General features: G+C 34.3%; 1 protein-coding gene across 3 annotated transcripts in view; it reads right to left on the reverse strand.

The window, feature by feature from the left end:
• The window catches only part of SNTG1 (syntrophin gamma 1), a 341,564-nt gene that overhangs the window by 38,396 nt on the left and 275,756 nt on the right, over nt 1–27,412 (reverse strand). For all 3 annotated transcript variants that reach the window (XM_017833684.1, XM_017833693.1, XM_017833674.1), the window contains 2 exons: nt 19,100–19,216; nt 14,697–14,768 (listed from right to left, as the gene is read on the reverse strand). In XM_017833684.1, coding sequence (XP_017689173.1) covers nt 14,697–14,768; nt 19,100–19,216 — 189 coding nt within the window. The remainder of the gene's footprint in view (nt 1–14,696; nt 14,769–19,099; nt 19,217–27,412) is intronic.

The following is a 27,412-nucleotide window of genomic DNA, read 5'->3' on the forward strand; positions in this document are numbered from 1 at the left end:
CTTGAATAGACCAAGGGGAGCATAATCAGATGATACAAGCTGGAAGAGTACCTTACATTTTTCAAGTCATCTCTCCCTGGGGCAGAGAACTAGGAGCCTAAAGCTAACTGAGAAAGGAAATACAAAAACCAGGAAACTGTCTGAAACTATTACTCTCAGGCATACAAGTAGGCAATGGTAGATCACACACTACTTTCCCCTTTCTATTCATTCAGTAGACGTGTGACAGACCTCTTCAAGAAAGCCAGTACAGCATGCATTCATAAATGCTTCTGGTTCAAGACTGCTTTACAATTTCTAGAAGAATCAGCTATGGAGGCAACATACCCTCTCTTTGCAATCACCATGACAAAAACAAGTTGCTAGGATTTTAAAATGACCAGTCGCTGTGGAATAATCTCCTTACTTACTTCCATCAAGTCCTAAGCTTAGTAGCTCAATAGCATTAAGTCGTGTGGAAAAATCAGCATGAACACAGGCTGTTCGATCTTACAAACAGCATTTAAAAAAAAATATATTATTCTCACAGATTTTTCTTCCAATGTTCAGAGGACTGTGTAATTGAACCACTTAGATGTAGCTGAACAATAGCCTATGTCGTATGACAAATACTTATGTCTCTTTTTTTCTATCTTTTTTCTCCATTTTTTTCCCCTTCCACTCAGGCCCTTCTGCTAAAATTAAACTGTTAATTCTGCTCACAGTATGTTCTGACCAACACTCAAAAAGAGGTTATAATGTCTAGATTATTGTTAATGACACCTATGCTCCGTTGCACACATACACCAAAGTGCACAGAGCAGCAGCAGGGTGACAAATGTTTAACCTTGCAGATATGTCTAACAACATAAAACTTAGAATCACAGAAGGGAACTTAAAACCATCTAGTTCCAACCCTCTGCCATAGGCAGTGACACCTTTCACTAGACCAGGTTGATCAAAACCTCATCCAATCTGACTTTGAACACTTCCAGAGATGGGGAATCCACAACTTCTCTGGGAAACCTGTTGCCTTACCACCCTCACAGTAAAGGATTTTCCGATCTAAACCTACTGTCTTTGAGTTTAAAGACATTCCCCCTTGTCCTGTCACTACATGCTCTTGCAAATAGTACCTCTTCATCTTTCTTACAGGCTCCCTTCAGGTACTGAAAGGCTGCAATTAGTTCACCCTGAAGCCTTCTCTTTTCCAGGCTGAACAATCCCAGTTCTGGATGACTGATGGACTCTCACTCCTCCAGGGAAGAAAACTGCTGCTTATACTGTAAGAAGTATAAGAACTCTGGAAGCACTTCTTGTCTAACAGGTCTTAAGCAGGCTCTTTAATTCACTGTGTTTCCAGAGCTACACCTGATTGAATGGGCCTGTTGGTCCATAACCAAAGGGACCTATTCAGTATGGAGTCCGACAAGACTCATGTGTAAGATACATGTATTTCCTGGAGAAGGCTTTAGTTCTTCATAGACGTAACCTCAGAAGAAACTAAAAATATTTTGAACTCTACTTATTCCTGAGAATAATCTGTAAAGAACAAGTAATTATTGCTAATACAAACTCTTAAACCTTTTTTTAAACATGACTATGGCACTAGGTGGGATCACAGGAATCACTGTCATTAAAACAACTGAAGTAACAACCCCTGCTTTTAAATGGGAGAGAGCTTAGTGCAGTGCTCTGTTCCAGAATGCATATCTCTATTTATCTGGGCACAGTTAAGGTTTTGTGCTTTTGAATTACATTGTTAGACTCTTCAATTCTTACAGGCATTTTTTTACCTATTGAGAAGAATATGCCGTCTACAAAAAAGGGAAGAGTCATTGTGTAGACTGAGAAAAACAAAATGTTAAAAGTTTTACTGAGATGTAACTCAAAAAGTGTTTGAAAAATGCAAAAATCTCAGAAGAGTCTTCAAAGTGATTAAAAAAAGCCCGTGTATTTTATTATCAACATTGATAGCAGTATTGATACTAGATTTACTAAGCATTACATCAAATCTAGCTGATGAAATGAGAAAGAAGAGCTAAATGGGGTCTACAATATTTATGCAAGTTTTTGCTATTTGTATATGAAAATGAGAGCATGCTTTGATTTAGAAAAGATCTCATCAGTCCTAGGTAGCATTTCCCCTCAGTGTTTTACATATAAATATTTTAGAGTATGTCAAATATTACATCGTATTGTGACAAACAACACACATAATGTACTAATTTATTTTTGGCATTTATATTCTATTTCATTCTTATTTGGAATGAAAACAAAATTCAACATTTCCACAGAAAAAACATTTTGACAGAATAATAATTTCAATTTGTGATTAGCTCTAATGTATGTACTTGTGATTTTGATATCAATAGCTATGGTTAAGTCCATGGTAATACAAGTTTAGATCAAATACATTTAAATAACTTGCTTCAATTTTTCTAAAATTGCTGATATACATATGAGGTATTTCTTAACTTGTTAGTGGTATTCCATCCTACTTGTAAAAATATTTTTTGGGCAAGGTTCCCATTAGTACTGCTTCTGCTTCTTTTTCTGCAAGATCTTCCTTCAGTTTTGCATTGGTTTTCAAGCATTTGCAATATGTATTTTAAATTTATAGATCTAATCATGTTTCCATCTTTACAATTGATAACTTCAGGAAACAATATGTAGCAAGAGCTAAAAGACAGGTATCTAAACGTCCTTATAAAGAGAGGAATTTAAAGCAAAAATATTTTTTTTTAGATATCCAAGTGAGAATTTAAAAAAGCATCTGCTTTAAGATAAACTTTGTCAGGAGTCTCAAAAACAGGTCTGGATTAAGCAGGAATCTTCATTAATTAACTTTTATCAAACTCTTATTTCAGCTAAAATATAAAATGTCATTCTACCCATTTAAGAATCTGCTATGACCCTGCATTTTTATATGCACTTACTAGTCAGTGACATGAGCCAGTTTTGTGTTGGTTTTTTGAGGACCCTTTCATATTGTTAATGATTAGCTGTACCATTTGCCCCAATATTCGCAATGTGAATTAATAAAACTCTCCAAAGAGGAACAGGCACAAAACTTCTAGCAGTATGCTAGAATGTAGAGAGAGAGAATGTAGTCCCGCTGAAGGATGGGCTGTGAGGAAAGTCACTGGCTTACACCCAGCTTCAGGGTAATCCAGCATCTCTGCTGGCAGGACAGTATGACTCCTGCTTGTCTAATTAATAATGATATCCATGTTAAGTGAGAGTAATAAATTTGTCTAAGGGAACCAAGCATGGCCCATTAGGCAGGTCCTTTCAAATTAAGGTAGAATGCTTCTTTATGACTAAGTAGTGACATTGCCCTCTCTTCTGCAGCTTTTTCTCTTTTGAAAGACTGCTCTCTCCAGAAGCAGCACTGCTCCTCTTTTTATTACTTGTATATTTTCTTTTTAAGTATGATGATTACATTAAATACTCATATTTTGGCTACTATTTAAATCTGCTAAGATGCATGAGACCCTCTTGAGACAGTCAGTAAGAGCTGAGTTGTTCTAGTCTACAAAGCTCTGTGCAATAGAAAACAAAGCTAGGTCTACCATTTTCATGCTCATGGCATGACTTTTACCCATGAGGTGCTCAAGTATGGATTCTGGTTTACCTGTGAAGTTATATATAGCGTAATGTGGCAGTGCAACTGCAAGCAGCTTTTTTTACATTCATGTAAAATGTTCAAGACTACCCTAATCAGAGTTGTATACCTAAACAGACAAAATAGACCTTGCCTTTCAAGATAATTTTATTTCAGCTATTAAAATGAAGTAAATATTCATGATTTTTATATTAATTATAGTAATTCTTAATAACACACAGGTGAGAAAACAAGTAAATCCTGTTTTGTTTTTTGACTAATTTAGACAGTTCTGCAGAGAGAAATCTGTCCTATCATAACCAAGATTCAAACCTAAATTCTCAGAAAATAAAAAGAATTTTCTCATCAATTCAAAAGTGCAATAACTCCAAGGCTGTAAAACCTAATCATTTTGCACTTGCTGCTATCAGTGCCCTGATTATTTTACTGTTTCTGTCTCCTTTCACTTATCAGTTCTGTCTACATAAACATACATCCTTTTTTCTAAGGGCTTCTAATGATCTATGTCTTTATCTGGAATTTTGGGAACACTTTGCTTGAGCATCACCATTAGTTGCTATAGTGATGGTTCTAATAGCATTTACAGGCATCAGGGAATAGATTCGCTCCAGAGTGAAAAAAAGACACTGTTTCCCCAACATATCCTCATTAATCAAGTGACAAAATAAGAATTACCCATGCAGGTATGCATGTGTTTGTACGTAGCTCATCTTATTTGGACTCTCTGAGTTTTAGTCTTAAAAAGTGAAAAGAAAATGTTGAAATTGCATATATATATGCATTTAAATAAACTCAGAATTGCAGCTAAACTGAAACTGAACAGAATATTTTTGATGTCCAGATTTTATAAAAAATATTTTTTCTCAAGGGGAAAAATATTTATAATTGCAGGATAAATTTTAGTTTCAATTAAATTTCCATTAGAAGGATGTGTCTGATTGCTTAAGAGAAATACAAAGGTTCATTCCCTGTAAGTTATTAGGTACAGCGGTAAGCTTGAATCATTTCTCTACTCTGCCTGAGTAGGAAAATTAATTTCCTATTCTGCCTGATTAAAAGATGATGCAGTCTCAAAGACTCACACCTGAATCAGAACAAGACTGAACACAGGTTTCCTCTGAAACAGCGCCAAAATTGTGCCTGTTTCTTAATGAACTCTACTGAGAAACTTGTTTATTTTTATGCTATATGAGGAAAACTATCAAAATGTCCATAGACTAATCTTCTGAGGAAATAAATTATTCTAATACTTTTCAGAGAAGCATTAGCAGTTATTTTATGCTACAGAGACTAATATAACTACAAACACATATTAAAAAATGTGCTTATCATCACTTTGGAAAGTTATTGAGGTTTTGTACCTCTTCAAAGTTTGAGGCATTATTTGCTGGAAATTAAGTTTAAGAACAGATCCCATAAGAGTATATGTAATGATAATAAATTGCAATGCTAAAGAGTGAGTCTATCTTTTCATTCTGCCCCCTTGATTATTACTTCCTCAAATTTTAATAAATTTTTTTCCCTGCCCTAGTTGCCTGCCGAAGGATATTTTAGTATTTTTACATTATAGTTAAAACAGTGAATCAGTTCTGTAAAATGGAATAGGAAAAGGAATGAAATTGCTTTGTCCCTGTTAAAACCAAAGAAACAAACAGATAAGCATTACCCCCTGAAACTGCTTTTTAGGCTGCTCTGGAACCTCCATTCTTTGAAATAGAAACAGCTATTAAGGGAGAGGTGAACACCTTTGCTGCCCTTGGAAAAAAAATGACTTAACATCTACCAAAAAAGGCAGTTGTTCTTGGCAAAATTTGGCTGTTACCATCTGAAGATTTTATTCTGAACGTGCTTCATCACCATGTTGTATAGGAAGAGAAAATCCCTATTTTCCTGAATATTAGGGATTGTTATGCTACTAGCCATGGTGAGAACATGATACGCTATTTCTCCTTAAAGAAGCAATACGCCTCTTCTAGAAAAGAAAAAAAACATGACTTAAAACCAGAATTGGACAATTATGTGGAAGAAAAGTCCATATAAGTCTCATTTTATAGGTTTTTGTGAGTTTTTTTCAACTTTAGATGTATTTGTTTTAAAGGTAGGAAAAGATCTTTTAAAGGTCTTCCTCATGAAGGACACAAATATTGGAAGGATAAGAATTAAACCTCATCAAACAAAAAGTTGGAAAATTACTCACCAAATTGATTATACATTATATTAATAGCATTGCCTACATGACTGCACATTCTTTTTTATTTATCTTCCTTTTTTTTGGACAAAATTCCTTATTTACTCAAATAGCCTGCCAATACATTATGTCAGGATGAGAATACATTAGGGTAGCATAGGGAAAGCATTTGTGTTAATATCAGTACATCAGCAAATTTGTATGAGTAAAAAGATAAAAAATTATATTTTACATTACTTGTTAATAGTGCTCAAAAAAAAAAATCAAAAGAAGTTATGGAGAAGAAGATCCTATCAAACCAAAGATCAAACCAAACAAGACAAAAAATTTGTTAGGAAGTTAATATTTCTGTTTTCACTGCTGGCTCTGGCTGTTGAGAGTGATTAATATGTAGACCTCCACCGTGAAGAGAATGCACCAATAGAAGTTTTGAATAGTTGTCCCTGAGACAGGAACAATTTATTTCATATAAGAAATGGGACACAGTTTCAGTGAAAAAAAATACAGAATTATCACTGTTGCATGAATGCCTGTAGTCCCAAATTCTTTGTGCAATAAAACTGCAACATCTCAAGCTAAATTTAAGTATTGCAATAGCCAGAAAGAAAGACAGTTAAAAAGCCTCAAAGGATTAAAATCTGTGACCAGAAAATAAGAGAAAATTGATAAATTAGACAAAAATGCTACACAAAAACCTACTAAAATGGATGTATCAGAATATACTAGTGAATAAAATACTGAAATACTGAATCACTCCAAGCTTTAGAAATTCCCTGATTAGACTAATTCAATTAAAGGAAACTTCTCAAGCTTCAGTTAGATCTCAAATATCTAGGATATAAGACATATGCTAGTCTTTCCCGAGTATCCTTACACAGTATTTATATTTCACACCTTATTTCTCTTCTTTTTCAACATTAATTTTACCTTATGTTAAAAGTTAAATTAGCTTTGCCTTTCAAGGATGTTGCAACAGCACTGTTGGTCTCATAACTAGACAGACAGTAAAAGAAATTTCTGCAACAAAGAGGTTGCAGAAGTCATTTAAACATTTATATTCTGTATCTAATATTATTTTCTTTTTCCTCTGTGTGTGTTTGTCTTGTTATTTCTTCTTTCAGGAAGAAGGATCAGACCGTGAGATTGGCAGCCCCAGCCCAACAAAACTGACTCATTTTTCACTCAAAATAAACCTATCTAAAGTTATTGGGAAATATGAAAAGCCTTCCTTGGTAACTTTATGTTTCAAATATTGTTTGTTCTTCCTTGCTGAACAAAACGAAAAGTTAATGAGCCTTTATACAATGGTAGTTGTCATGCATGTAATAACACTGCCTCTTTGCTTTCAAAAAGGTTTTTTACATGGTGCTGTAGAGTTAGAGCAAGATCAGCACCTTTAACACAGAGAGCCCATTAAATTTGTCCAAATTAACACACCACGGATTAGGTCTTCTATAACTATGTATATGTTGAGGAGAAATGAACTGAAATCGCATACAGAATCACAGGAAATATGTGCAATCTGACCAGAGATGTGATCATCTAGTGGCTCTCTCCATGCACTGTAGTAGCAGCTACACACTAGCTTACTCTTACATGGATCCAGTGGTGGAAATCCAATGGCCTTGTCAGGAGCTCGATTTCAGTACAGGGGAAGTTTTTCTTTATCGTATAACTGAAGCCAGCTTAATGATTGTCTTAATGCAAGCGGACATGGAGATATTTAAGACTTTTACTATTTTTCTTATTGTAGAAAACAATCATAATTCTAGTTAGAGGGGAAACCAAACCTCTTTTCTTTGGCAACATTAAATACTCTTAAATGTAGAACAGAAGACAAACCAAAGACTGAAAATTACTCAAACTGTTTACAACTGAAACGTTCATCAGTTTAGCAATTTTTCCAGGAATTGGCACCTGGCTAAACCATGGCTGAAAGTCTGATGTTCCATGGATGTAGCATTAACCTATCCATTACTTCTGCCGTTTTGAGTATGTGTGAAGTACTTTAGAGGAATCAATTTAGGATGAAAGCCTCAGCCATTGAGCTAACTATATTAATGACAGACCTCAAAATATGTTCTGGATTTTCATTTTATATGTATATGTGTCTATTTGCATTATTTTAAAAATTTATCTGAATATATAAACGTTTCCAGTAGTTTCCCATGCTTTTTATATCACCTTTTTACTTTACTTGACTTACTGGAAATGGACAGCATAATTACAGGCAATTTAAGCGGGAAAAATTAACATAACTACATTTGAGGTTTTACATATACTAACAGCTAAATAAAGAATGAAATCACAAGTCTTCTGAGACACTAAGTTGGTCCTGATTAATATAGCAAGAAAATTATAGCTGCACTGATATGAATTATACTAGCTATAAACATCAATGATTCACTACCCTGACATATTGCCAGCATAGACTGTCTTCCACAATTATCCTCACATTTCATTTCAGAGCGGGTCTGACACTTGAATATGTTTTCTGTTTCCTGCTGAATAAAGCATGTTTTTATGGTGAATTTCCAAATATTTTTGCATGACACACTGAAGATAGAAGACAGGTGACTGAACCATAGAAAGCATTTTCTCACAACTAAAAGCAGATGCTTGAATGAACTAAAGAAGTAACTCAAGCAAAAGGGGCAGAGAACTGCAACCTTTTATGTTATTGTCCAAAATTTACCTGAAAAATGTAATAAACCTTTTTCTAAACCCCATATAGAAAAATTGTTTAAATATTTAAACTGTTTACCAATTTATCTAAGATACTTAAATGTTTTTAAATTATACACATTTGCGCATGCATGCACATGCACACACACTCAAAATACACATGTTAAAACTGCATATCAAAAATATAAGAGGTAACAAAAAACCAGATACAAAAAACCAGTTAAACCAGCTTTGAAGTACCAAAGAGGAAAAGGCCATCTGTCTATTTCTGAAGCTAGAAGGGAGAGAAGTACCTGCTTTTCTGGAGTATTGAATATTTGTTCAATTGTAACACTAAAATTAGTTGACTATTAACAGGGCTTTACTCCTCAAAATAAAGGATTGGGTGAAAAAAGCTTCTTGCACAAAAAATTAGAAATATTTATTCATAGTAAATTCTAACAGCGATTCTGTTGAAAATTACTCATAGATAAATTTTAATCACAGATTTACAGAATATGTTGAGTTGGAAGGGACCCATAAGGCTCACCAAGTCCAACTCTTAGCCCTACACAGGACCATTCCCAAGAGTCACACCATGTGCCTGAGAGCATTGTCCAAATGCTTCTTGAACTCTGTCAGGCTTAGTGCTGTGACCACTTCCCTGGGGAGTCTGTTCCAGTGCCCAACCACCCTCTGGGTGAAGAACCTTTTTCTAATATCCAACCTAAACCTCCCCTGACACAACTTCAGGCCCTTCAGGTCCTGGTGACAGAAATGGTATCATTAGATTATCCTGCCTAACAAATTGTGTAACATGGATTACAGATTTTCTTCCACATGCTAGTGTCACTGTTCCCCTAGCATCAATCTGACAAAAAATCGTGGTAAAAAAAAAAGTGGTTTGAACATCATGAACTTCTCTTAATGGTACCTTTCACTTACTAATCATCAGAAGTTTTACAGTTCCTAACTTCTTCCCCATTTTAAATTGCCTGAGTTTGATTTCTACTCACTTTCTTTTTATCTGTTTACTTTTAGGGTTAAAGAGTTCTTCAGCACCTTATATTCTCTCTCTGCTTCCACTGCTTAATCAACAGACCTACTAAATTTTTAATAAATTACTTCATATGTTTATCAATTTATGCATTTACCCCCCCCAGATCTTAAGTTATTTGCATGTCCATAATGTTCCTTTTACATCAAATATATCCCACTGCTGTTTGCCATTATTTCACAATGAATAATTTAAGCTAATTTAATTAAAATATGATTTTTGTATTTAGCCTGTTTTACCTATGCTTCATGTCAAAAATTATTATTTCAACCCCAAAATCTTGAGAATGAAGAGGTTTATATTTATGAGATATGTATTTTTATATGGTATTTTGAAAACTTTATACAGAACCTTTTCTTATAATCCACTATTGTTATGGTAGTGTATGAAAGTGATTATCAGGGTTTGAGATTTTGTTTTTTATACTTTTTTACTATATAAAGCTGTAAATAATTAATTAGGGGATCAATGATCCTTTGCTGAATTTGTCTCAATAAAACTGTTTTTCATACAGTCAAAAGACATCTTTTTAAAATCTACTTTTCTGTTTCAAATTTTAATGGTCTTTGTGATTACTTAAAAGGTCCTAATCACATTAAGAATAGTGACTTATTTCCTTGCTTCCTCTTTCTTTTCCTTTAAATCTGATGGAGAAAAAAGAAAAAAATATAATAACAACGAAATAGTGATTTATTAAATTGCTATTATAAATACGGATCCACTAATTATAAATCACACAATAATCTCTGACATCTCTGATTAAGGTGCAGAACATCCTGCCTTTTAACTGCTTGAGGCTGAGAGAACTGTAAAAATTGAAAGTGGCATACCAGTGTCCTACATTGTTCATGAGAAGAGTAGAGCCTTTGGAATGGATGCTTGCTAACACATGCAAGCAACAGTGAAGAAAACATTGGCCATAGTGATAGATGCCTTCTGAGTTTTATTTAACAACTTTGGACTACATACCCTTCCTGACAATTAAATCACTAAAGTCCTTTGCTGGATGTAATATTTATTTACTGCTACCAGAAGTGGAATTATTCTTGCACACTAAAACATTGAAATATTAATGTGTATTCAGTAGGATCTGCCTGTTCATATTCTCCACCATAGCGCTTCTGTCATGAATAGAAACTTAGAAAATCTCTTAAACTGAGAAAAATTACAATTCTATTTAAAAAGACAAACAGTAATAAGTCTCTCTAATCAAAACTGTTCTTGTGAAGCTCATCAGAACTTAAGTCAAAGTTAAGGAGTGGAAAAAGGGGAAAAAATGCTTTCAGATAGACTTACTAAAGTCCTGTCCTTGTGCCATGAGGAATAGTTATTGAAATTGCCAGTATATAGGAGGAGATAATACCAGCTAGCTTGGGTGACAGTGCATCCTCACATCTAATGAATATGTCTAAATATGGACAAATTTCTTGAAATATCTCAGTCCATTGTAAGCAACCCATGTAAAGCTTACATTTTGATTACCACATTTTGATTACTAAATGTTGTGATAACATTTAATAATTCACTTTTACAAAGAAGACATGAGCCAAGATGCATGCTCTTTCTGGCTCTACAGAGGTGTGGCAGCATTCCCAACCAACACACTCAGTCCTGCATTCTCAGGATGCCCAATAGCCTGATCAACACAGAAGGAAACACGTTTTGGAATTTTTTAGTCCTCTAAGCACTACTTCTCACTCCTGTGCTAACTTGTACAAAGGTTAGCACAGACCACCTGAAAGTCTTTCTACTTAAAGTAAATATTAGTCAAAAAAGCTATGTTTATACTAACAAATTAAGCATGTATGGGACTGCTTGTTGACACTATAGCTAGCTGGTAAGGACCAGATCACATCCATAGCAGGAAACTTTTTATTCCTGTGAAATTCATGCAACAGCTCATTACAAATGCTCCTTCACCCATGATAGCTCTCAAGCCATGACAGGAATGTTTTGGAGAGTGCTAGATGGTCCATTTGGCCCAAAATCCATGGTAGTGATCATTCTAAAATAAATAAAGAATATAGATGATTGTGTTTCACCATCTGGGAATGATCTATGATAGTGTTTTTTAAATAAAAGAGGGTAGATATAGATTGGATATAAGGAAGAATTTTTTTATAATAAGGGTGGTAAAACACCGGAACAGGTTGCCTACACAGGTGGTATATGCCCCATCCCTGGAAACATTCAAGGTCAGGTTGGACAGGGCTCTGAGCAATCTGATCTAGTTGCAGCCATCCCTGCTCATTGCAGGGGGACTTGGACTAGATGGCCTTTAAAGGTCTCTTCCAACCCAAACTACTCTATAATTCTATGATTCACTATTACTCCTAGTGATTATGTACACAGAAAAATTTGAGTTTAGCCAAGAATATGGAACTAAACCCTCTTCAGAGACACTGATGGATGATATTTTCCTGCAAATGGCATTACTGTCTTCTGGGGTTTACTTCTGCACAATGACAGCTACTGTCTCTTCTGAAGTAGAAACAAAGAATAATTCTATTGTCTCAATTTACCTGAAAAGAATTACATGAATTCAGTCTTTACCATGGAAGAACAGGAAGTGCAGGAGTGGGAACATTCTGTACTGGAATAAACCTGGCTTCTTTTCATTTTCTCATTAGGTTTCCTGAGCTATCATGCTATCTATCAATCCCTGAGAATATAATTACTTCAAACCCCGTTACTTTGTCCTTTTGCCATCCAACTCATTCTCCAAGGCAAACAGATTTATAACAAAAGTAGCAAGTGAGGTAGCATAGAGAGGAAGAAGTTTGAAGGTGATCACAAAACACGAGAGTAACTTTTTTTACGATGCCTCTGCTTCAGTAATACCCTTGGGGCTTGCACAAATGTGTCCTGAAACACTTATTGCTAAAATGAAGACTTTTATGGTTCTGGCATAAAAGTTGAACAAAACCTTGAGTCTCTACAGATGTTCAATGTAGTAGCAGTAATGGGAAGCTGTTTTTCCTGGTTTTATTTGCTTTTATATTTAGTGAAACCATAGTTAAGTCTTACAGTACCTGCTGTAGAAAACTAGAAAACAGTGAAGATTAATACTCCAGTGTCATAAGCTGCCATTTTATTGCAATGATTTTTCTACTTCCATTTTTTATTATTTACGGGTTTTAGTCAGCCAAAGAACCTGTTTGAAACATTTCAAGACTTTAAAAGCTTGACCATATTTACAGAAAATAAAGGAATATCTGAGTATGAATAAAGTGATAAAGGAACACATAAATGATATTCTTATATCACTTAAACTGGAATTTCCTCTCTGCCTATCTGTTAATACAGTCTGAGACTGGAAGATCTACACCTCTTCCCAGACAATTTGGAGAGCTGATGATAAGAAAAACGTCATCTTTGTACTCTTTTCTGTGCTTCCACACAAAAGTGGCAGGAAGGTATTGGTTCAGGTTTTGCTGCTTTGTGGACTGACTCTTTGGCTGTAATAACTGCTGCTAAATTGCTGAGAAGAGAAAAAAAATCCATGTATTGAAAAAAAATCCATGTATTGATATGCAAGAACAGGGGACACAGGAGAAGGGGGAAAAAAGAAAAATGGCTAAAACTGAGAGCGAATGAGAAGAGCATCAACAAAGGCAAAAGGCTAGAAGAAAGGAAAAGAAGGATCTTTAAGTTACAGAAAACTATATGGCATACATTCTGTAAATTTCTATACAGGGACTATAATAAAATCCTTGGAGAAGTCATAAGGAGTCATCTTCCTGGCTCCAACACACTTCTCTGACAAAGAAGAGCTGCCTTGATGCTTATCGCAATAAGCCCAAGGCCTGAAGCAATTACAGACTACTGGGGGTGGCGGAGGGGTGGCACGGGTGGGGGAAAAGTGTTTGAGATTTTTCAACTCTCTTAAAGCCTGACTGTGCTCTAAGAGCATTGTTTGTATACACCCTTAGTGCAATGTCTTCAAAGAGTGAAAAACTTTTCCTATAACTTCTCTCCCTACATGACCACTTCTAAGGAGTCAATATTTGCACAGACTTGGTAGTTAAAGGACATGCCACAGTGATGCGACATTTTGCATTTGGGATGTTTTACTCCCTGATGAAGTCTCCAGGCCTCACAGCCACCACAGCAGTAACAGAAAATCTTTCACTTTTCTGTTCAGATTGCTAGCAAAGGAGGTTTTTTTTCAGACTATAAACTTGGTTTCTTTTCTTTTTTTTTGAAGTCTCAGATGTAAGAAGTTTCTGAATTTTATTAAGCCATTACATCTGTAATTTGCCTCCCTAAGGAAAATATAGTGCACCTATGAGAACTACAATACCTAGGAAATGTACTATTTATGTCAGTAAAAGGTCTTCCCAGTGGGAAACACTTTTAAAAAAAATATTATTTTTTCATACTTCCTTTTGATACTAGTCTGCATCGAACTAGATAAAAGTCCAGAAAAGTCCAAATTACATTTTACACAATTTTGACCTAAAAAAACCCAAAACCAACATACACCAGAAGGCACTTCAGTTTAATGGAAAGAGACAATTTTTTTCATCCCTTTATTTCTCATAGAAAATTTTGGGCACTTGTTTTTCACTGTTTTTAAAATAGAGAGAAGACAAGATAAATTAATTCTGATTGAGTTGAGAACTAAAAATTAAAATCAATGTACAATAATGGTCTTATTCAATTTTGTACTCATAAATTTAACTTTCTAAAAAATTTTCATTATCATCTCTTCCCATTTGTTACAGTTAGGGTAAACTGAAGAAATTAGAAAAAATAAGAAAAAAGTTTTCAGAATGGTATTGTATATTTTAAAGACTGCTCTCAGGCCTAGTGAAATCTTACATTGCAGCCACTACTAGTTTCATCAACATATTTGAAAACAATCAAATTGATCACTGTATCTTTAGGTCCTCAGTCAGAAAATGAAATGTCATGCTTGTTAAATGTGACATTAAAGTAAAGTTGTAAGCCCCATACAGCATTATGCAGATACAAAGTAGTTTCCTAGTCAAAATCAATTTATTTTCAATTTTACCATGCCTTCTACTTTGGTTCTGTATCTACTGACACCAGGACTTCTGATATTTGAATTCAAAGGGAAAAAATGAGATTTCTTTCTGCAAGGTGGTCAGCGTTACTCTCTGGTTTGACAACTGGTCTGTCAAAGTGGTAATTTATTTTATACTTTCTCATCATACCTTGAGAATTTTGCACATTATCTCATAAACTGAAAATGTTTTCTCAGCTCGTGTCCAATCCCAGGTTGTGACCTTTGGGGAAAAAAACAAAAACAAAAACAAAAGACAAAACAAAACAAAAAAATAAACAGAAAAAGAAATTAAGCTATTTTCATTTATTTCAGGAAGTAAGTTTATTAACAAAAATAAAGCTCTTTACATCCAGTATAAGCTCTTTACATCCAGTATAATGTATACAGAAAGACCATCCACTGCCTCAGAGCAATAACTAGCAGGGGCCAGACTATTCCATCCAGGCATTGCTTGGAAGAAGTTCTCCCTGTATTTACAGTGCAGTGTCCTTGCATGCTGGCTGCTCTGTGCTGAATGATGATGCTTCCCCAGGGAACTGGTAGGGGTCGCACTGAGATCCTGAGAGGATACAGCCCTTGAATTCATCTCAGAGAGCCAGTGCCCTGACTACAAGAAGGTATGTTTCTCTTTGCTTTCCTCCTTGTAACTGCATGCCACTATTTGCTCCCAGTCGCCTACAGTATTTGCAAATCCATAAAATGAGTCTCCAACCTTGCAATGTCCCAGACACTTACCTCACATGCCTTGAAATCCAGAGGGAAGAAAGAAAACCATGAAACAAGAGGCAAATATACATTTTCTTTTTTTTTTCTTATCAAGATCTACTCCTAAATTCTAACAACGAACATTTGAAGAATAGTCTATTATTCCTCTTTGTCTTGGGATTTGACAATTGTGTTTAACTGTATTAATTTTAAGCAATTATTTTACACAAAAATGCATAGATAAAAGAATTAAATAAAATTAAATAAAAGGGTAAGTGGTAAGACTTAAATAGGACAGAAAAAGATAGATGAATATATTCAGTAAGGTAAGAGTCAAGGCAATATCACAACAATCTATAAATAACTTTTCAAAGAAACTGCAAAATGGAAACAGGAGAATATTCACAGTCTTCTTCACAGAAGAAGGTACAAAAAAGAATGAAACTGAGGTTATATATGAAAGAAAAATAATCTTAATAGTAAGATATTGGCACAGCTCCAAAGGAAGATGGTTTTATCATTAAATTTATTAGGCATGATGAAGAGGTTGATGAAACCACAAATTATTAGTTCTACAAGATTCAAGATAAAATTCTTTGAAGAATTTATGATAAGATACTGTTCACAGGCCAGGAAGAAAAATATTGTATGAGAACAATTTCTCTCTTATCTAAAGAGAAAATAATCAATAATAGATACAACACATCTGAGAAGCATCTGTGGGTTCGGATGCTAGGGGATAAAATTTTCTTGATCAAAATTTTTTTGCAGTTGTATGAGAAAATTCTATTCCTAACTTAAGTTTTAGTTATAAACATTACTGTAATACAAACACCTTTCAGGAAATCATAGGCAGGAGTGAAAAGTTAAAAAATACAGTGTTATAGTTCCTCTATTAGAATTTTATTTATTTGCAGTCATCCTCAAATGCAGTTTTCACCATATTATTGAAGTATGACGACTAAACCATAAAGCTACTCTTTATGCTATGGACAAAAGGATGAATTTCTCACCAAGAACAAAGAAATGGGGAGAGGAATCTTGCTACAGCCCCGCTGAGACCAAAACTCCAGCCACACCAGCTGAAGTCATATTCCTCCATCAAGGAAAAGTAGTTACTATGGCTGCTGAAGCACAGACTCATTTGCAACTATGTTTAAAAACTTTGGTGGAAAATATAAGACCTCCCTGTTCTCCTCGCTTTTGTTTGTACCTATAAAGGGACGTATTTTCAGGTCAAACCAAAACTCTTTCTACATAATGCTATGTGCAAAGCAAGAGCAATTGTCAAATTAAGACAGTCACAGAAATTGCTTCACCTATTCACTTTTAATATTTTAATTTAAAAGATTGAATATCAAAAGAAAAGGTGTTAGCGGCTCTTTCTCACATCCATCCTCTCTGAGATTTCCAATTATAAACTGACACAGACTTGTTATTTGTTATTTTAATTGACACAATTAATAATTCTAAAGGAGGAAATGTACCAGAATATAACAGAAAGAAAAAAAAAGAGTAATTTTTTGTAAAGCTTTTAAAGTGTAAACAAGTAACATTAGGAGTGCTCCTTTATCTGAGCATGCAAAGCAGAAGTACTATTGATCAAACAGCTAAAAAAAGAGGGAGGAGGAGGCTGCTGATAGACATTGTTTAACACATACTTCCCTAATGTGTTAGATTTGGCAAAGACTGGGGAAATACTTTCATTTGATTTTCTGGTTAAAAATTTGGCAAGACATCTCTGTTCAGAAAAAAACTTTATCCAAGGAGTTTACACTGCAAATATAATTAAAACTGTTTTTCTTTTGACTACACTTTATGCATCTCATAAATAGAAGCTCTGAAACTGTGTTGCTGAAACTTTCCCCGTAATCTTTTGTGATGCCTGGAAGAAACAAACATATATACCTGCAGAATAGCAAACATAACCGTATGCATTTGCATGCAGAAAATAGGGTGTTAGAAGTCCTTTAGAAGGCTTTCTGCAGCCTTTGATAAGAAGAAAATTTTTCTGGGCATATAAGCATGCAATTAATACATTACATGTTGGAGTTGGAACTAGATGATCTTTAAGGTCCCTTCCAACCCAAACCATACTACGATAATATGTCTTTAAGGCAACTCTACAGGAACTCTTCCTCTGTTTGTCCTATAAAAAGCATGTTTATCATTCTGTTTCCCTCCTACTCCATGGAGAGAAAATATCTTTCTCTATGTTTGAACTGTTTTTCTCTTTTAGAAAAGGAGCCAGAATCTGGCAAAACAAAATCATTTTGTGTTTGCAGCTCAGCTGAAACAAGACCTATAAAAACTCAAGGATGAGTTGCTTGTCTCATACAACAGCAGCTTGCCAAAATTTCCCTTATTAACATCACCATGGTTCAGAGTCTTCCTATGAACATGTTCCTTCCACAACCATTAATCACCCCCTATTAACCATTTACCTCCTAGAAACATATTACTCCTGAAAACTTATGATTCTTCAGTAAAGAGGCTTGTAGCCCCTTTGATAGTACTTACAAAAGAATAACCTTCCTATTTTATATTGAACAGGAATAGAATAGATAGAATTCTGCTTCTATCTAGTGCCTAGAATGTAGGTGGCTTTATTTGACAGGCAGCAATTGCTCAAGTAGGTCTAGCAAACACAGAACGGTTTTTGAATTAAGGTGCTTAGTAGCTTAATCTGATATTTTAATCTGATCCTGAAAAATATCCACCAACAAAAGCCAAACTCCCATTACCAACCATGGGAGAGTCAAACCCATACCAGTGAACTAGTGTACAAACACTGAACACAGAGTTTTCAGTTCATACTTACTTCCACTCCTCATGTCTTTCATACGTTTTTAAGCCTTTTGCTAAACAAACGGGAATAGATATTGATGAACAATGTAAAGATTTGCAAGGTGGTTTTGAACCACATGAGGAACAAATTGCCCAGAGAGGTGGTATATGCTCCATCCCTGGAAACATCAGGCAGGACTAGGCTCTGAGCAACCTGTTCCAGTTGAAGGTGTCCCTGCTTACTGTAGGGGGCTTGCAGTAGATGACCTTTAAAGCTCCCTTCCAACCTGAACTATTCTGTAATTCTGTGATTCAGGCAGCAAGGAGCTACAGCCTGGATCTGGCAACACAGGGTTTAGCAGCAGTCAGCAAGGTCACTCAATAAACAGGAAAAATGAATGAACATGACTGTCCCTGCTGAGGGAATAGGATTGCTACTGGATCCTTAGCAAATAGCTTAAAAGTTAGCTAGGGGATCTTTACTGCAGCCTAGATGTACCATCAAACTGAGTATAAGACGAGAGCTAAAATTTTGCCCAGTGTTCCCAGTCAGATTCCAATTAATATATTTAACTTAAACAATTTAATTTGCTTCCCTACCTTCCTTTGGAGCTCTCTAGCAGCAAAAACTTACATTCGAGATGAAATCTAAATACAGACATATTACAATTTCCACAGCATGCAAAAAGCTTTGCTATTTCCCCAAATCCCAGCAGTTTCACTAGAATAATTGTTCAGTTCAAATTTAACCATCTTACTTCAGGTCTTTTCTGTCTGTAAAAGGAAAATCAAAAGCTGCCTTTTAACATAAGTAGATTTTTCTTTTATTTTTCTAAGTGCTCAGTTTAGTGTCAGGAAAGAAATTCTTGTAAAATGCTCAATCATCTGATGAACAGATGCTTTCTGTCATTTCTATACCACATATCCTGGAACTTTTCAGTGCTGCTATTTGCAATCCTGTTAGTGAGTGATATCTCATTGCAAAAGCCTTGTACATATCACACGAAATTATTTTCCTTAATAACATTTATTCCCACTAAGTATGAGAAAAATACTTACTGGAGGTGCTATAAATTTATAGAGGGAAGATCCTCTCAGTGCTAGAAACTTTGGTGTGTACATTCGATCCTGAAGAGAGTCCTGTTCCCGTTCTTCTGTCCAGCCCATGTAGACTATCTGACAGAAAAATCAATAGTGTTGACAAATTCCTCAGACATTTTCTTGTCTTGCAAATATTTCATATGAGTAAGCTGATGTCTGTAAAATTTTACGTAGCTGCATACCTTGAACTCCTGACATAATAGGGTGCATTGGCAGTTTGTACAAAGAACACCTGTTAGGACAACCCAAAAACATGAGAACCAACCCTTGCTGTGCTGGTAACAAGAAAAAAACCTAAACCACATACTCCATGGATGTTAAAGGTCTATTCTACATATTTGCTGACAGATCACATCAGCAAAATTTAATGTAAGTGAAGTGTAAGGAACCACTAGTCAGGAATATCAAATCAAGCAACTCCTATTACACAGCAATATAGATACTGTCTCCACATACAGTTTCACAGTTAGGCATTAAACAATATGATCTTACAAATTTTATTTCCAACTAATGACAATCTGTCTTTTTTTTTTTAACTGTCTGAAAATACCTGTGAGAAGTTTTGAACCTTCTTGTTTATAAACAGCAAATTTACTGACTGTTTTCAGCCACTATCTTGAACAGACTTCATCTACAGCTAAGAATTAAGCAGAATGCTGCAGACACTTACCACTACTTGTAGATATTCTGACACAGATGTTTGAACTGGAACTTATTTCAGCTCATTTTAGGATGCAATTCTCTACGTATATCCACCTATTAAGTTTGAGTAATTTAATATCAAATCCTTAAAGAGCGGCAGAGCATGAGTCGCCACTATGTTAACTTCTGGAGAACCACTGAACAGTGAGCAGACCCATCATGATACCTTTGATTTATAACCATACCATTCGTAATAAAATACAATTTCCTGTGTGCACTGCTATGGAAAATAGATCAACCCATATTTCATAGAATGCTGCTAATGGGATGCATTTATTTTTAAGTATCTTTGTGAAACTGATTTCTACATTAATTAAGAAAGTATGGGGCAATCTCTGTCTTACATGTCAGTAATGATCATGTAAGGAAAAAAGTTTAGGTAAAATAAAGACAATTATATAAATAGTCAACAAGTTAGTAAGTTTACCAATGGTAAAGAAAGGTTTGTACTGCATGTTTTATCCATTCAGATTTTCTATGTCACGCCTTTTAAAAAAGTAATGTACACCATTTTATTTCATTACTTTTGGAAAGAGGATTTTCATTGATAGTTTTCCATGGAATACACATTAAAGTAAATGGTGGGTCTGTAGTTTTTCTTTTTTCTCTCCTTTTTTTTTTCTGGTGGATTTTATTGTAACACACTGGAAATTAATGACTTTTTCAAATCCCATTGTGTGAAATCAACACTACTACTCCCTCTCACAGTTTATTGGATATTTCATGGACTATAAATAGAGACAGGGAGAAGGTCCATTCCTCTAACACTACAATGAAACCTCAACGTTTAATTATTTTGCCAATAGCAAACACTAAAACTGCCACGTAGTCTCAGGTTCAACGAAGAACGTGTGTTGAAGTATCTGCTGGTTTGGTAACTAAACAAGCTTATAAAAGTCGAAAAGAAGACAGATATGCACCATAATATTCAAGTACAAGAAGAGTGCTAAACATTGTACTGTCATGCAATACCTAAAAAGACATGTTCTCTGAAATCTCATTTATTCCTGAATGAGGAAATATTCAGAAGGAAAAAACTCTAAGAAACAACTGAGAGGTACAGTAGGAGAAGTTTTTAATTATTTCAATTTAATGTTTATTCAAATTTCTCTCATTTCTGCTGTTTCATATGTTATCCATAAGTATGGATCCCCATCCCTGGAATCTCTAGACCTCAGTGACTGAGACGGGTTACACAGAAGAGTTAAATTAGTATAACAAAATTGTACTACTATATGCAGTACTTTGACATATTTTCCTATCAGTAACTGAAAGAGAATGAATGATCTCTAGTTTCTGGGAACTGAGACATCTATGCTTTTAAATTAATTAAACAGGATTCATTTGGTTTCATCTTGATTTTTTTCATTAAAATTGGACACACAGTAAGATATCATCTTGCCTGATGACATTTAATAACATTGTAACACTGTATGTAATCTCTACTTAGTGAGTGTTTTTCTCTTTCATATTCCTCATTTCTACTTCTACTATTCATCAAAATAACAGGATACAGTCACTCATGCTGTGCAAATGTATTGATATTTCACATTTGATTGACCCAGCACTAAAGCAGCCATGAAATTTAAGGCCTCTGTAGATCATGAGGAAAATTTAGATTGATTTTCCAGAAAATCTGCTGTACCAAAGTTTTATCAACATAAAAGCATTTTTCTTTCAGACTCAATACCTACTATTCAACCTAAAGAAGAACTGTGAAGCAAAGGCTGTATGATTATAATTAGGAATACTTACAAAATTGTTTGAATGCATGTGCATGTATATACACATGTGTGGATTAAAATAGCCTGAGTTAGATTCTGGAAAACAAGGTAAAACTGAACAAATAGTTGCTAACTGTTTTAATAGATAACTATGATAACTGATATGTTCCTACAGTGATCTCAGTTTTATCTAAACATACCAAACATGTGAAGTTAAATAAAATATTGTAATTTTTACATAATAAAGGTCAGAAACTGTTGAAAATTTTCACTTCTAAGATAAAATAGATGACCTCTTTGGGACATTTATGTTACTGGTAAACATTCTTACTTCTAAAAAAAAATCTTTATGAAAAAAATAAAGACAATTATTTATTGGAAAGGGATCTTAACTTTCCAAATAAGTAGCTGATGTGTATACATGAACTGAAATAGTGATGAATATGATATTTGAATATGATAGTGATGAATATTATATGAGTTTTGGACCCTCTCTCAGTTTTGCTGCACATGTGGATTTGGTACATATGGAATTTCATGAGATTATGAAATTTCAGAAATTTCATTTCTGAAAATAAATGCTTAGAACCACAGACACATAATGAATGGAAATAAATGTTAATCACAAATAGATGGTGCATAGCATGCTCCTTTATAAATTCAAAAATTTGGTTAGCTTTTTTAACCTTAGTAAGTTTTTTTGAGTCTCTATAAACTGTTATCACCAAAGGTGGCAGTGGTGGTGAAAAAAGATTTTATTTATGATAACATTCCACTTGAAAGATAATTTTTGCAGTCCTGGTTTCTGACTTACCTGAAGCAGCTCATTCTTCAAAATCAAATGGTGGCGCAAATTAGTTAACTTAGTGGCTACTGGTTCACTAACAAAGATTCAATAAGTCATAATGGTTTATGACTTAAATCATGTGCAGTTTAAAAAAATTCTATATTGAAATGATAAATGAAACAGGGCAATTTCTTCAGTCAAAAATCCATAATCTTGTAATTTAATATGTACTTAAATCACATAGGCATCCTAATCAAGCAAGATAAATTGCCATATTTTATATCAGTCCAATATCTTGCTAAAAATGACTTAAATAGCCTTGAATTTCAGAGAGACTTTTTCAGAGTTCTTACATAGTTTTTATTATTTTTCAGGAAGAATAGTGAGATAAAAATACGAGAAAATTTCTCCAAAATGAAATGTAAAATGTATGTGACATTATAAAAGTGAGGTGATTCAAAGATCAGAACAGATGCACTGACAGCTTTTTATCTTGGAAGTCTGATACACTGAAAACATGCTGTAGGGCAACAGGATGGAGTCAGAAGACAAATGACTACATCAGACAACACAGGGGGAAAATTATGAGGAATGAGAAACTCAGATAACTCTCTCTACCCTGCTTTTAATATAATTTTCTCTGTACATTTTAAAATCCTTAGAGTCTAAAAATTCAGTATAGTCAATTGTTAGCAAAAAAACAACAAAAACCACACTGCAAATGTGTGAAAAAAAATTGAACAAAACGTGTGATCATGATGTAATCATTTATAAAACCAGTTGTGTATATAAAAGGCTTGGGATTTTTATGCTGAGAAACTTTTTTTATAAGTCAACAGAAAAACTAATCACATAAAATATTGAATGAATACTAGAAAAATTTTGCTTAATTGTAAATGCAGTCAAAAGGTCTCCTATCCTATTTTTTCAGGTTTGTGAAAAGCCTTGTTATCTTTCCATAAATATTTTAATTCCTGTGAATTATTTTTTATCTTCTTCACCAAAAAAAGTCCACTAAAACAAGATAGTCTACATATGAAAAACAATCTGAAAGAAATAGAAGATAGTTGGCAGTGAAAGGCTATTTTACATAGGTTTCAGATTAGATTTAAAGTCATTTAAAATGACATTTCTCTCAGTATGATTTGTGAGAAATAAATATCAGTAATGGTCAATTTTCTAGAAAATAATTTTCTAGAAAATTATGCCATATAATTAATAGCAAAGGGATGGCTTTGACAAACATTCTCTATGACTTTTATTTCTAAACTTCAAAAATCAGAAATGAACTATTTTTGATTTGAATTGTAGATGGATGTGGCCCTTGCAACCTGCTCTAGGTGATTGTGCCTGAACAGCGGGAATTAGGCAAGATGACCTCAAGAGGTTTCTTATGACCTGAAACATTCTGTGGTTCTGGGAAAGAAAACAAATTATGGATGTATAAAAACAGAAAACTTTTTAAGCCAGGTAGTTTTCCCTTTCAGTTGTCCTCTATTATATCACCTCCTTTCTATTCTAAATGCTTTAGAGCTATCACCTACAAAGATCCCCTTCATATTTTTGAACTACCTAGCTACTAACAGATTATTCAATCTAAGACAGTACATGTATTTTTTCTCACACAGATTAATTTCCTTCTGGGTAAGAACTCACATTATCATCTTGATACCAGAACAAGGCTGAGTATAGGTTTTCCATTTGACTTTGTCCTGTTTTATTTTTTAAATGATGACACAAAAATTAAGGAAATATTCTGACTCTGAGTAAATAGTACCAGAGAAAGCAGAAAATACTTTTAATTTATGGAATACGATTTTTCCCTTACACTCTGGATAACTGAAAACTGGTACCAAAGACTGCAAACAGAGTATATTTGCTTTCTTAGCAAACAACATCATAACCAGGGCAAAGACAGATGTATAGGGCAACAAAACTTGCCTGGATCTCTGCAAAGATCTGTCCAGCATTAACAGTGCTGTTTGAAAAACCTTCATGACAGTTTACATTACATACAGCATGATCCCATGAGAAAACTTAGCATGTTCCCAATGAGATCTACCAGATCTTGCTAGAAATAAGGACTATATTGACATGCCTTCACTCCCTTCACAGATTTGAAAAAATATAGTACACGTGGATACAGGATAGCTTTCTGAACAGGTAAAGATCTGTACCTTGTTTTTCCAGGTTTCTAACAATCTTCTTGCTATAATCCACTAATCCAGAGCAACATTTTTTCTCATCCATTTAGTTTCATCCAGTGTTACATGCTAATAGTCATACTTCAAAGCACTCATTTTGCTTATTTAAGACTTCTAAGTATCTGCTTAGATAATTGAAATAAATTCCTCTAATGACAAAGTCAATTTGAACATTAATTGGGCAACTATGTGCCTTTGTCAAAATGTCAACTTTAGAAGTTAGGGGTTTCTTTCCGCCTTAAATTATTCAAGTCAATGAATGATTACATGTATTTAAAATTCATTATAATTTGAATTTGTTCATTTTAATAGAGGTGATTAGCATTTAGAAGGTACAGACTTTTTTCAAAAAAGACTTTATGCAGCTGTAATTACAAAGATGGATTTGGATGCAAATTGCAGTGTTAGGTACGAATCTATATTAATTTGGGGGGGAGGGTGAAATTATGAGTAGGAATCAGTCCAAAAATAGCTCACACTAGTCCTGTCTTTCAGGATATTGACTGGGTAATTAAAAAAAAAAAAAAAAAAAGAAAAAAATAACTAGAATAGCTAGCCAGCATGTGGTAACTCCCTGAAATGCATAAGGGATGTGTGCATTTTACACAGCATTGAGTTAAGCATTTTTTTGCTAAAGAGGTATGGTAGCTAATGATGAAAAAAAATACCTTGTGTTATCTAGAGCAATCTCTGTGCTTGACTGAGCCTTCCTCCTTCTTGTAGCCTTGTCTTGTTTGCCCGCCACATAACTCACCTTCAGAGCAATCTAGCATATCCCTGAGCAGGTTCATTTGGTTGCTAGGTTTATCAATGAGGAGGCTCAGTCCTACTGACATCAGAGTCATTTTAGAGCAGACCTGAGAGGCTCCAGATTTTCTCTCAACAGAGTAGCTCTCAGCAACTCTTTGAAAATGAGCAGTTCTCACACATTTCCTGACTAAAAAATTTACTATATATCACACTGTCATCCTTCTCCCTCCTTTTAATATTGTGCAACTGCAACTAGTAGGATTCTGCTCTTTTTCCTGGAAAAAAATCTTTGATACATGATCATATTGGAATTCCTGCCTGTTAATTTTTCATCTCCTGAGTTTAGGAATAGGCAAAAGGAAGGCTGTAAATTTTAATCCAGGATGAAATTTCTGGGGGGTTTTGAGGGTTTAAAATAGATAACAGTGCAATACAGAAAGCTCAGCACTCAGGTGACAAGAAAGTAAATATCATTTATTCTAAAGCCTAGTAACTTGACTGGGTTTAGGACTTATCTTTTGATTAATGCCTTTTTTTCCCCCCTTCTAAATGTACATAGTATACATTTTTCAGTCTCTAAAATATAAATGGGTCAAACAAAAAATATTCCAGATAATCAAGCTGGAGGGCATGACCTCTTCTTTTTGATGAACAACATGTCACATTCGCATTTGTCACCACAGGTTAGCCTACTAAAACATGTTGAATGAAGAAAAAGATCAGAATATTATAAGTCACTAGACAGTGTCTTTCAGACTTTTGAGTGACATATTTATATTTCTTAAGTACCAGGGCAAGTGAAATATTTACAGACACATTTATTACCATTCTTCTCCTCCTGGGAGAACTTTTCAATTAGTTTTCAATTACTGGTTCCAGATATTTTTTGATTTTCATTTTCTATTTCTCTGAAAAGGATTAGTACACAGAACTTGGACAGGACTAGTGCAATTTAGACTATCTGGCTGTCTCTCTGAGATCATACTGCTCATGTAGCTGCTTTACTCACATCCTGAGCTTACAGAACTCAGTTCAAAGGAGATGGCAACAATAAGCATGAAAGAACCCCAAATGACTGAGTATATGGAAAACATAGATGATGGGTAATAGGTTAGACTTGTTTGACTTGTTTGAATACTAAAATGAATTTCATTAATAAATATTTTGAGATTTCATAACATTATTACATTTTTATAGAATTAGATGTTTACAGTTCAAAGTGCTCACAAAGCCAGGATAACAATGCAAATATTCAGTGTATACTTAAAGTTGTCTTTAAAGCCTCTGGTGTTGCTGCTTGCACAGCAAAATAAACATACCCGAGAGAAATCCCTTTTTTGGTACCAACGACTTCACGAGATCTGACTTTGAAATATTTTTATACCTTTGTGAGTTTGAAGCTCAAAATTTTCACAGAATTAAGAGTTTGGAGACATATATGTGTGTATACAAAAGCCCGTTTAGACATAAAATATTATCTTTAAATACTGTATGAAAACATCATCAAAATTCAATGTAATAATGCTATTCATGGCTACTTGTTTTACTTTACATTCTCATTCATTTAAAGGACAATACTTAAAAACTGATAAAAATAGCTATTAATGCTTGAAAAATTTCTTTTACTATTTCTACTGAGGAACAATTATTTTCAGTCCTATCTGACTATCAAAACAAAAAGACTTCTGCAAGCCTCAAATGTTCTTAAGATTTTCCCAGGGCTCTCAGAGAACACAATACTACTAATATGCTCATGGAATAATAAACATAAACAAAATCTTCAAAATATTTAAATAAATTTAGACTAGCATTGCATTGCCTTTCATGAATTCAATAATTTTTTTAAGCACTCTATGCATGAAACTGAAAGAAGAAAAAGTCATCAAGAGGTGAAATTTTATTTTCCAAAGTACAATCATTTTTCTGCATAAATCCACCAGTTTTCTGTTTTCATAATCCATGTTCAGTTAATGAATTATTTTGAACAAAGAGAGTGTGACCAAAAAAGCCAGAGTAATGAAATGGGTTTTATTTTCTTCTTTACCAGCAACATGATTTTGCTGTGAGAAAGAAGGTCTAGGAAAGGTCACCTGGTGGTTAGGTA

The sequence above is a fragment of the Lepidothrix coronata genome, unplaced genomic scaffold (genome assembly GCF_001604755.1).
Source record: "Lepidothrix coronata isolate B3197 unplaced genomic scaffold, Lepidothrix_coronata-1.0 Scaffold6, whole genome shotgun sequence".
Lineage (NCBI taxonomy): Eukaryota > Metazoa > Chordata > Aves > Passeriformes > Pipridae > Lepidothrix > Lepidothrix coronata.